This window comes from Halyomorpha halys, unplaced genomic scaffold (genome assembly GCF_000696795.3).
Source record: "Halyomorpha halys isolate HHAL.00 unplaced genomic scaffold, Hhal_1.1 Scaffold890.1, whole genome shotgun sequence".
Classification (NCBI taxonomy): domain Eukaryota; kingdom Metazoa; phylum Arthropoda; class Insecta; order Hemiptera; family Pentatomidae; genus Halyomorpha; species Halyomorpha halys.
Genome location: NW_027106803.1, coordinates 370896 through 383607, shown reverse-complemented (window position 1 = coordinate 383607; position 12712 = coordinate 370896). Strand labels below are relative to the sequence as shown.

Sequence of the window (12712 nt, the reverse complement as noted above, 5' to 3'; positions counted from 1 at the left end):
CGGGGTCTCTGCAGTCGTTAGGAGTGCTTCTTGTGAGCAAGTATCTTTATCTAGTACTTTCAAAATTATAGAAATATTATAGGTTTTTTTTTTCTTTCTCTGTATTGTAAGAATTTTGTTTTTTGTTAGACAATGGTTATCACTTTTCTAATTTAATGACCTGTAAACGATAGTGTTGTGGGAGTTCTTAGGATAACAAATGGTACCTTAGTAAAACCTTCTTCTTTCTGATCCTCCATAAATGCCTTCAGTGTGGAGGAGCCTCTAACCACTTGGTCCACACATCTCGGTCTCTGGCAAGCATCTTCATCTGAGCCAGCGTTTTTCCTCTTTCCAGACCTAGTCGTTGGATGTGCTCCATATAGCTCCTTTTAGGTCTGTCTCGTGGTCTACCAGTCGGCCTCGCCTCCAAAAATTTTCTTGGCACTCTGTCTTCCTCCATCCTACAGACGTGTCCATACCATCGTAGTTGTCGGTGTTCAATCACTGATTTTACTGAGGGGATCTGAAGTTCTTCTCTTATTCTTTCATTCCTTATCCTGTCTCTCCTAGTTTTCCCCAATATTCTTCGCAAAAATCGCATTTCAGCAGCCGTAATCCTGCTCATGTGCTTGTCTTGGGTGACCCAACTTTCACTGCCTTATAATAGTGTTGGAAGATATATTGCTTTAAAGATATGGAGCTTTCTTACCTTCCTCCCTCTTTCCCACAATAGTATTGCATATTTGGTAGTAAATACTATTTCCTTTATTTATTCTATTGGCCACTTCTTGGTCTTTTTTACCAAATTTATTGAAAATTGATCCAAGGTAGGTATAAAAGTCCTCTCTTTCCAGCACTTCATCTCTGGCATCAGTCATAACCTTGCTCCTGCGGCTGTTAATACTCATTTATTTGCGGGTGGGTTCTTCTTGCCGTTCAATAATGGCCTATTGCAATTTTTCCTCAGTCTGTCACCAGCACGATATCGTATGCATATAGAAACGTCTGTACTTGTATCGTCCCCATGTTTCACATACCGACTACAGCCCAAGCTGTTCTTCCCCTGCATATGAATAAAACCTTGCCATTTTTATTCTGTGCTGGTAAATAAATTAAAATAAACAGAATTGTTTCGTACAAATTAATATACTCTTTTTGGATAATTTATTGATACTTCTAAAAAAAACATAATAAAAATAAAAATTTCATAAATCAGAGGGAAATATGTACGTACGTAAAAAAAAACAAAATGAAAATGAAAATTTTATTTAATTAGAAAAGGAAAAATATTTTAACAATTTGAAACTCGAAAGTAATGAATGTACACCCATCTAAATTACAATGTTTAGTATTGTATACGAAAAAGCAAATGTTCAATCTGATTGAGCTTATATCACGGAATCATTCAGGAAAAAAAGAAAGAATGTTTTATATACATGAGCTCATTAAAACAGTCATGGGCGTACGCAGCAAGGGGCAGGAAGATTACTTTTTTATCCCCTCCACAAGTAAAAAAAAAATTAGTTTATTAAAAAAATGTTTTTTTTTTTTCAAATAAATAATGGTAATAAATAGGAATAGGATTTTTATGTGCTAAAAAATCCGAAATATGTACATAAATATGTGCTAATAAATTGTAAAATATTTTTAAAAATATCTAAATATGAATTTATAAATTTTGTATTATTCAACAATATAAATTACTAATTAATTAGTAACTTTATAAATTAAAAAAAGTTACATAAATATGTATTTATTATATATTATATGAATAATATTTTAAAGAAATAATGTTAAAATATGTACAAAAAAATGAACTAAGAGAAAACATAGCTGTTCAATAACAAAACATTAATTAGTAATTGTAATTAAACTAATTGATTAATAATTACTCAGATTGAACAAATTATAAAGGGAAATAAAGAATAATCGTTATTAAAAAGAAAAATATTTATAACTGTGGAAGAAAGAAATCAATTATTCAGCAGGGTCGGTTACAAAATTATTGCAGATTAAATGCATTTTAAGTTTTCAAATAAAAATCTTCAACGGTTTGACCGCAGAATGGACTTGTACCGGCTGAAAGATCTTTCAACATCTAGTGATCTACATTTGGACATGAAATGTGTGTGCCAGGTAGGTCATATGAACTATCTTAGGAAAAAGAACTTTAAGGGCATTACCAGCTTTATTCATGTAAGGTGCCACGTCTGACAAAAACAACAAAACCTTACCATGACTGATGCCTTTAGGCCAAAGAAGTCATATATTGGTTGACAAATCTTTTCATGGTTACATTTTTCGAGGATTTCACAATTCAGCAAATAGGATTTTGAAGGTGCCTCAACAATTAATCTGCCAACGATTATATTTGCGATATAACGCCCTTCCATATCCGTAGTCTCGTCCACAGAAATCCAAATCGGTCTATCCTAAATTGCTTTCCGAATTTCCGTTAGTCTCCTCGTATATATATTTTTTTTTTATGTGCTTTCATTTGGCATTACTCGGCATGTGTATTTCTCAAGAAAAGTTATCAAGTCCGGATTGCTAATTTTGTAGATAGGAATGTCTACCCTGACTAACGCTCGGCACAAATCTAAATACATAGTATTGTACCTGTGGAATCTGAGGAGGAAAGAAAGAAACAGAGAAATAGATTGAAGAGTAAACAAACAAATTCTAGGAAAATACCACAAGAATAAGACCCTTGCTCTTTTTTAATTGATTCTGAGGAATTCTGGATGTAATTCTGTGTGAAAATTTATTATTACCACTGCATTTAATTTGTGTTTAAAAATGAAGACATAGAATTTTTACGCATTATTTATGATAAATGATAAATTTCACCTTTAAGTATCTTGTGTTCTCTTGAATTTTATGTAGTTACTGTGAAAAATGTATTTAAAATTGAACAAATAATTTTGGGAAATATGTGATTCAGGTCAGAATACCTAAAAATATGTTAAAAATAACAAATATTTCAGAAAATATGTGATTTACAACAAAATATGTAAAAAAGGCCAAATATTTAAAAATATGTAAAATAAAAATGGCTTCTTTTGGCCAGAAATGTCTTGAAACATCTTTAGTTAGTAAGGAATCGCAGATATCATGCTCAGGTAAAATATAAAAATCCTATTCCTAGTAATAACCAATAAAGTACTGCTATAGTTATCCATAATTGTTGTTTAAATTTCAGTTTGTTTCGCCTTTTTCGTGCTGAAATGTCACAACTTGAACACCATAGCTTGCCCCTCACCCAGATTTGGTCGTGCGGAAGCCCTTAAACAGTAGTAAATATAGGTAGATAGATCAGTTGACGCACTCATCAAAAATATCGGGCGAGCGGTGCAGTGCCTTAGGCCTAACTGTTTGAGTAGGCTGTTGCTTTTACTCCCAGTCCGGGAGTTGTTTGAAGTGAAAAACTTTCATCTCAATTGGAAAAATAAGTAGCGAAGGCTATGGTTGATCAACATCAAACCCATTATGGGATAACAGTTACAGGCCTATTTACCACGGTTTAAAATACTTGTTTGGCATATTTTAGAATGTAGTCAGTTAACACATAGCAGATAACAGTCAAAAACAAAATAAAGCCGAACCCAAACTACAAAATCCTCTTGACTTGTTGGTAGGTAGTTGGTCCTATGACTGCCATAAGTTTCAACAGTAAAAATATTTCTTATTCTTCTATTAAATTTAAATTTAGAGTAATAAACTTTAAAAATACTTTTATATCAAATCTATTTATTATTTCTATCTCCTTTATTAGAAATAAATATTGATTATAATTCAAATTATTCCTTTGCTACAGGCCGGAACTAAAAATGCAACAGCCATGGGTCTTCAGATTGACCCATCCCAGGGATTGTGGGGTCAAGAACATGCCGTAACCAGTCCGGAGATGCCTATGCTGTATAGGCAGTCACCGGACGGAGGAGCGTTCCTCGCCGCTCAGCCAATTCCAAAATGTGGCGCGTTCTGCTATTTAGCAGTGGTAGCGGATCATCCTGAGGGTCTTGATGACAAGATATAATCGTATATGTAAACGAATAAACAAATACATTTGTGCTGTTAACATATAATAAAATGAACCCATTTCTGGGTTTAGTCGTGATGTAATGTAATAAATTTATACGTTTGTGTTGTTGCCTCATAGTAAAACAAACACACCTCATGTTTTAATCTTTGTTTTATTGTAGTTTACTAAGTTTACCTCATGATATTCTCACTCGCAAAATATTCTCCTACTCTTATCATTTACCTTTTTAGTCGACGGGTCACCAAAAGATGAATTATTTACAACGTTGATTCATTCTTCTTGAATCTTCTCATTGAAATTTGAAACGACAAAATAAAGTCGGCAGTACTCCTCATGTTCTCCTGAGTGTGGTTTTGACACCAAGCTCTACTTCCGTTAATCCTCCAGAAGAATATATATTTGGTGAGTTCAGGAGTTTGTTCGTTCCTACCACATTCACATACAGAAGTATGCCCAATTTGAAGTTGTTTGTGGTGGTGATCATTAAGTGATTATGATCAGTCCTGAAGTGGAAAAACATGATATGCTCTTTTCTTAAGAACTGGCAGTATGAATCCTGGAGTTAGTGATGTGAATGCTGATTGTTCCAACTCTACTGAATGGTTTCTTTGTTGATAGTTCCAAATTCCTTCAATCGAGATCTGGAGATAAGTTCAGGTAATTTGGAACCTTTATAAGCCAGCTTATCACCTAGTTCATTTTCTGGAATATAGTTCCCAGGAAAATACTGCAGTGAAAGCCATTCATAAAGCAGTAAGGAGTTCTAATTCCAATGCACGCAATGTCAGCGCTGCCTTACCATGAATATTATCTAATGTTGGTGAGCAGGTTCAGATTCTGTTTTTTAATCCAATTCTTCTGAAAATAGTGTATAGGTTAATTGAAAATGCTTCCACATTAAACTTCTCACTGATCTTGAAACAGCCTATAAATAAGAGAATATGGTCAGGCCGTACATGACTGCGGTTTTAATTCAATACTTCCTTCAAAATCCCATTTACAGTATTTATTCACAAAATATAATTTTAATTAACGGTCGAGAAACTGTATAAAATGTTTATTTTAATCGAGTTCAATTTAGCCATAGAGTTTTTAAATCAAAAACGTTTCAACGTGATGGATCTAATTATGTTCCTTCAAGTCACCTTTACGTTTGAACAGATATTCTATTCATGTTTAAATATTCTAATTCAACCACTAAAAAAAAAATATGTCAATGTCAGTGTTGACTGCGTTTCGATACCCATTTCTTACCTAAAAACTATAATATATTTTTAAAAATATATTTGTTTTGATAATATCCTATCATTCGAGTCGATCACTTTGCAATTGAACTTTGTCTAATTTGAATCGATTTATATTTTTTTTAATCGAGAATGAAAGTAATCCCATTGTTGCAAAATGGCGACTACCAAAATGTTTAATATAGGACAGTGACAGATAGATATTGTTTACTGTCACATTTCGGACTTGTTTGGTTATGACTTATATATTATAAGAGTTTCATTGAATTCTCTTTTTGTTTTGTATTTGTGTTTTTAATGATATTATTATGCACAAAAGAAACAAAATTTGCCCTGTGTTATGGCAATGGAAAGAAATTCATGTCAGCAACCGAAGCAGTATGATTATTTGTTAAAATTTTTATTAGTGGGAGATAGTGACGTTGGAAAACAAGAAATTTTATGTGGTCTAGAGGATGGTTCATCAGAATCACCCTTTTGTAGTGGAAGTGGTAAATATCCAATAACTTAAGATTGTTATTTTTTTACTTTTCTTTTGGGCAGTGTGTTGACACTGTCTTATTATATTGAATAGTACATTGTGGGTTAGAGACAAACAGTATAATTACATTTTTTCCCATAGCTTACAAAACCACAACCATATTACTTGAAGGTAAGAGAGTTAAACTTCAACTATGGGATACATCAGGTCAAGGAAGATTTTGTACAATTATTAGATCCTATTCAAGAGGTGCTCAAGGTATTCTTCTTGTTTATGACATCACCAACAAATGGTCTTTTGACGGGATTGATCGATGGTTAAAAGAAGTAGAAGAGGTTAGTGATTTACTTTTCTTTATTATAAATAATGATCATTTACTGAAACATTTAAAAAACATAGTTGGCTGAGAGAGGAAATGTAGAATGTTAATATTTCCTTTGTTAGTAAATAGTTTCAATATCAGTTGAATACATTTTCATAAAATTTACGGCTGATATCAAAAACTTATGATTGTATCCTATTCGACCTAGGATTGACATGCTTTAGGGCAATATGGCTTTGCTGTGATGTGCATCAAAAATTTATAATAAAACATGTTAAAAAGTGCATTGAAACTATTTTTTTCAAGTTTTGTGTTTTTGATAGTTTATCATCTAAAATTAAATACTTAGAAAAATGTCATGTCGATATCCTAATCATCTTGAGTATTGAATTTTTTTAACGTCTTTGTAAATCATATGAGATTAACTTGCTTTATCAAGTGCTTGAGCTATTTCATGATTTTATCATCTCTAGCCATCAGTAAAGTTTCAATTTCTTTTTTTGTAAAATGACACATTTGTTTCAAATTATTTTCTGAGAAGAATCAAAATTCTTTTCAAATTCTTATTTTGATGATAATAAGAGTCACCTCTGCCAAAGAAGATAGTATTCCTCTTTATGGCCAAGGCTGCAAATTTTGTGATCAATGAAGAATTGTCTTAAAAACTTTTGTTTTAAGTGCTTTTTGAACAATATAAATTCAATATGTTAAAACTATGTTTTCATTTGACATTTGTAGTTAAGTAAGAAAAAATTTATTTTAATTATTATCTTACAGATATTTTTTTTTCCACAAAATCATTTGTACTTAGCATTTAAACAAAATATTATCTTTTACTGTTATGGTCTCATTTTCAACTGAGTTGGGAAGAAATAATCCATTACATACATCACTCACAAACAAGTTAGTTTATTTGTTACTAATGGAAAGTTATGTGCATCATTTTCTCTCTCAAAGAATATATAATATAATTAACAATTAAAATATATATAACAATTAAAACCTTACCATTTCTAGAGATAAATACAATAAATTATTTAATGCATTGGTGTTACTGTCAGGGAAGGGTAACTAATTTTGATATTCTAAGTAATGAGATAACAGACCGAAATTTGAACTTGATTAATTTTGAATTTGTAATAAATTGAAGTTAAACCTATCACCAAATGACAAAATTGGACAAAATACGTACCAAAACTTGTTAGTTGGTTATTTTTAGTATTGGTCTTGATTTTAATACTGTAAACATCGTAGGAGGGGAAAAAACCCTTTAAATTTTCCAGATATAAATTCCAGAAAGTAAATTTCCAGATATAAGGTTCACACATAGTCTTGTCTTTATTTACAGAATTCAAGTCTCACTATGTCAGAAAGTATTGGTTGAATCAAACTCTGTTAATTTTTCATTATGTACAGTACAAGAATTTAGGATTTATAGATATGGGTTGTGGTCACTCAAATTGTTGCATAATTCAGTTTATTTTACAAATCTAATCATGTCCACACAATATATTTTTTTATACGTTAATTTATAGTTGGATAAATATGTATTTATAGTTGGCAATAAACATAATTAGATCTATTCTTAGTAGTATTTTTCTGTTTATTTTTTAGCATGCTCCGGGTGTACCTAAAGTTCTTGTTGGTAACCGATTGCATTTAGCATTCAAACGACAAGTGGGAACCCGGGAAGCAGAAATCTATGCTGCTAAAAACAGCATGGCTTTTTTTGAAGTAAGTCCATTATGTGATTTTAATATAACAGAAAGCTTTTCCGAACTGTCTAGAAGAGCTCTTCATAGAAATGGAATGGAAAGGCTTTGGAGATCAAATAAAGGTAACATTTGAGAATATTTATTTAGTTCTTATAATAATAAAATTTAAATATGAAAGACTTTTAAACATTAATATCTTTAGTATACCGTTATTTTTTTTCGTCCTTGATTTTGTTTTATGAAAACAAATTAATTATGGTGCTATCTCTTCTCCTTTTAATAATTAAATATAAATATACAGTGAGAAATCAATCTCTAATGAAAATGGTAGGACCTTTGTAAGATGGTGTCTAGTAAATATCAAAATTAGCTATTATAGGTATAACTGCTTATGGAGACCAATAGTTTAGCTATGCGATACTTTGTACTATGGAAAACGACAGATTTTGTACTTATTAAATGACTAGCTATGCCTCACTGTTTCATATACATGATGAGTAGGTACATGGTCAAGTATATCTGATTAATTGAATAAAATCAGTTTATTAATAAAAAATATAAATTTTTATTATAAATAAAAGAGTTTATTTATGAAAACAAAATAACCAATCCCTAGAGGGGGAAAAAAAAAATTGACTGAAAGCGTCTTTAAATAGCCTGAGAAAAATAAGTCTTTTTCTATGCCAACTCTAGCCTTATTCTAGGTATACCACATAAGAATAACAATTGCTAGGCCTAAAGCCTTGTAGTAAATAGTCTATCTGACTCCTAAGGAATTTTTCTAGATCAGACCGCTAGTTGTTGAGATTAGCTAGTTCGAACCAAAAACGCTTTAGCTTTGTATAATAATATAGATGTTGCAATATGTTTAATGTACATTTTGAAATCACTTTAGGCATTAAAAAGATTCCTAAAAAACACCTAATTATCCATTAGTTGCATTACTGCCCCAGTTGTTGATACATTTTAAATTTGATGCATTGAACCCTAGAATACTACTAACCTTCTTAGTGTATTACCTATACTCTCATGAATAAACTTTATTCATGTGGGGGCTCTTAGTAAAAAAAATAGTTCTTAAGAGCTGTAATGTACTTTATAATTAAGTCAATTACTAATATAATGAACTCAATTATGAAAGTCAATTCCTAAATAAATTTTATGAAATACATTTCTCATCTTTTTCTATAGAGGGAATAATAAAATATTGATAATTACTGCTGCAACTAAGATAATTATTTTTTTTTTATTAAAAATTTAATAACATTTTATTGTATTTAATGTAATAAGAGAAACAGTATAAACCAAAACCACCTAGTATTCCTTTTTGAGTGAATGTTGGTCACTTAAAATGTACTGGTAATTCAACAGGTTCCTTTCCATAGAATTCTCTTAAACATTTGATTAGAAAATAAGCACTGCAATTACTGCAAAAAATCTTCCAATAGTTTGAGATGATTATACAATGTATTAATAGTTTTCCTTTTACTCTTAAGTGTCATCAAGATTATTGGCTATTAATACAGCCACAAACATTAGCCAGGGATGCCACAAGCGAATGTCACTTTCTCAAAATATTACAAAAGTAAATAAATAAACATTTAAAATTAGAATGGCAAATATTTAGTGAATATCATCAGCATTTACTTTTTTTTTTTCTTATTTATTCAACTGCTCTAAGGATAATTGTGGCAAAATTTTTATATATTTTTTAGCTCAACTAGAATGCTGCAAAATTTTTGTAGCCCGATAAGGATGCCACAAACTTTGTTTAACTCTAAAAGGGTGCCATGGCAAAAAAAGTTTGGGAACCACTGCATTTATAGACAATAAGATCATTTTATGAAATAAATTACATGACTTTGATCCATTCATTTATTGAAGTGGTCTGTCCAAAGCTTTTTGTTAATTGTAACCTGTGCCATTTGACGTTAGTTTCCATTTAAAACATTTCATGGTAAATTGTATTCATAGTTTACAATCAATTTGGACGTCAATTTTTGCTGTTATTTTATTATTTGAAAAATTTGCTTTAAAAGTGGTCTAATTCCAATCCATTATTGATAATGACAGAAACTGTTGTGGTAATTACATACATTATTTAGTGGCTATAATAAAATTAGTATTGAAACAATGTTCCTCACTTTTTGTATAGTTACTCCTATACCTCACAAGGGGAGTGTACAAAGTGTGTTGCCGATTTCTATCTTCTTTTTTTTTTGTGATACTGCATTGATAAATAAATCAACCAGCCACTATTTGCCCCTAAAAAATGAGGGGAGGGGGGTATAGAAACTGATTTGTTTTATATTTCATATTAGGAAAATGATGTAGACTTGGTTCTTCCTCAAAAATTACTGTTTTTCTATATAATACTGAAATGGACTTACTACTATACCATTATAGCTCCTTGAGTTTTTCAAATCCCTGTTGCATGTACAGAATGAGGAGTTTATTATTTTATTGTATGTTGTCAAATTTCTTGCATTGAATAAGTGTTATCTTTCGAGCATTGAAATATAACATAAATTAGATATTGCTTTATAATTAACAAAAAAAAATTATAACTGCCCTCATAATTTGAGGCTTTTTGTTTTAAGATACCTTGATCCACATCAAAAATCTAATTTAAAAAAATCTTTCTGCCTATCATAGCTTTTCTCAGAGGTTGCTGCGACCATTTTATTTATTTATTTTTTGATTTGGTACTAAATGCACAGATAATTCCACGATGATCTTTTAAACTTGATATAACCATCCATCATTTTAGTTTAATATGGTTGTATGATAGAAAGTTGTGAATGTCGAGTGCAAATATTAAGTGTTTCTCTCTGCTCTTTGCTACATAAAAATTCAACTAAGCAAAAAAAATTTGTCCAGATGGTTTTTTTTTTTTTTTTTTACTTTCTCTTACCTATATATGAAATATCTTGTTAGAGAAAATATATCGTGCAAAATTTCTAATTTGAATTTTCTACCAAAATACATTTTGAGGTCCTCGAAATAACGAAGTCCCACAAAGTAGTTTGTGTGGTCAGCCTAGCTCAAAAACGAATAATAATATGAAACTGAAATTACAGATTTAATGCAGGTATGTCCGTAGAGCATGGCAGCTACTTTTTTCAACAAATTCAACTGATTGGAAATGCTACTATATAGAATAGATTTTTCTCATTTTCCAATTTTCTCAAAATTGTCATAATGATTTTATTAAACTCAGGATATCAATCAGTTTCATATATGTGAAATAGTCTGACAGGGCTTAAATGGGAATTTTTTAAAAAACTACTTTTCAAGTTCCTTTAATTTTGTTTGTTTGAAATAATTAACCATCTCACATTTTTTTTTCTATTGCAAAAACTGGATAAATATAAACAAATATGAAAGGATTTTATTGTTAACTTAAGGATATAAAACGAAAATATTTTTTTCTGGTTGAAAACACGTTTCCTGAAATAAGATTAATAACTTAGACTTATTACATACCATTGAAATGTCAAAGATTTTAGAAAAATTGTACGCATATAAAGTCAGAGAAAGTTATAGAGAATGATGAAAAACGCAGAGAGAGAGAGAGAGAAATGTTTTATTCAGCCATGCTGCCCAATTACATTAGGCTGCTACATTACACAGCATACCAATCAATCCATGATCGGACATCTACACAATATATATATTGTAATAATTTTTAAAAATATAAAAAATTAAATAAAAAGAATCTTTATTCTTTTTATAATTTTTTCAAATATAAAAGATACTTTAGGTTCTAATTAAGAACATTAATATCAAATAGTTAATATAATTTTATTATATAAAAAGAAAGACTCTTAATCTCAGGGCGTGTGGTTGCTAGACAATCAGAATACAGATACAATAATTTCTCTTAATTTAAATTAAAATCTAGTTTACACATGTATCTATTATTATGCATACAAAACTAACCAAGCTCTACGATCTTCTTGATTCCTGGTGTCTTCTGTTTTCTTTTGTTCTCGCGTCCGATCTGGCTTCGTCCTCTTGATTGACAAGTTGCCTCTATCCTAACAATGGTTTCCAAGCTTTCCCACTTCCAGCCGAAGTACGTCCTCTCTTCAGGCCATCCCAACTAATAGTCACACATCTCCTCTCCGCTATCTTCGATGTTTACTGATCAATCCAAAATAATCGATTTTGTTACAATTGGTCCGCTTTACTTGCCATGGTTTGTGATGCGAACAGTCTATTGACAATTGTTATGTTTTTCTATTTCATGTTTGATTTTTCTTTTTCTATAATTACTGTATAGAAACAACAAAGGTTGAAAAACTTCAGTCCATTTAACACAAACAACCCAACGAACACTTTGGAAGGACGTCTTTCTTGTTTAAAAAATAACGTATTTCTTTTAGACAAAGAAAACTGGTTAGCTTGCTTTTTGTTTTAAAATAACAATTAGCAATATTGAAATTATACATAAAATAAAACATATTAAAAACCCTTTATACATCAAAATATACTATTTACACAAAAAGAGCATATTAAAATATATTCTATAACTCTATAATATATTTATAACAAAAAAAAAAATTGTTTCCCCCTTTCCCTTATAATCAATACTAGTCTACAAATCCTAATAGTACAAATACCGAATACAGTACTAACTACAATAATATTTTGGTTTATTCCATTTCATTCATTTTACTTCTCTTTTCTTTCTTTACTTGGCAATTCTATTTTCCCTAAAATAGGCATCTCACTCTCTCAGACCTCCCATATCCGCTATCCATATTCGATCCGTTAAACAAATTTATCATTAGATAGTAATGTGGAGTCAAACCAATCACATATAATAGTCATCGTAGTAAATCAGTTTATATAAAATAACACATAAATTAAATAAATAAATAAAAAAAAATGTATACTATATTTAAAAGAATATAAAAC

At 30.3% G+C, this 12712-nt stretch overlaps 2 protein-coding genes across 2 annotated transcripts in view; one reads left to right on the top strand and one right to left on the bottom strand.

Annotated features, from left to right (window-relative positions):
* Nucleotides 1-247: 247 nt before the first annotated feature.
* Nucleotides 248-607, bottom strand: LOC136795223 (uncharacterized). The gene has a single exon (XM_067045103.1). The coding sequence runs from the start codon at nucleotides 605-607 to the stop codon at nucleotides 248-250; it is 360 nt and encodes a 119-aa protein (XP_066901204.1).
* Nucleotides 608-5416: 4809 nt separating this feature from the next.
* Nucleotides 5417-12712, top strand: part of Rab40 (RAS oncogene family member Rab40) — a 12543-nt gene continuing 5247 nt past the window's right edge. Inside the window, exons 1-3 of the mRNA XM_014430448.2 lie at nucleotides 5417-5762; nucleotides 5894-6087; nucleotides 7689-7911. Coding sequence (XP_014285934.1) covers nucleotides 5612-5762; nucleotides 5894-6087; nucleotides 7689-7911 — 568 coding nt within the window. The 5' untranslated portion in view covers nucleotides 5417-5611. The remainder of the gene's footprint in view (nucleotides 5763-5893; nucleotides 6088-7688; nucleotides 7912-12712) is intronic.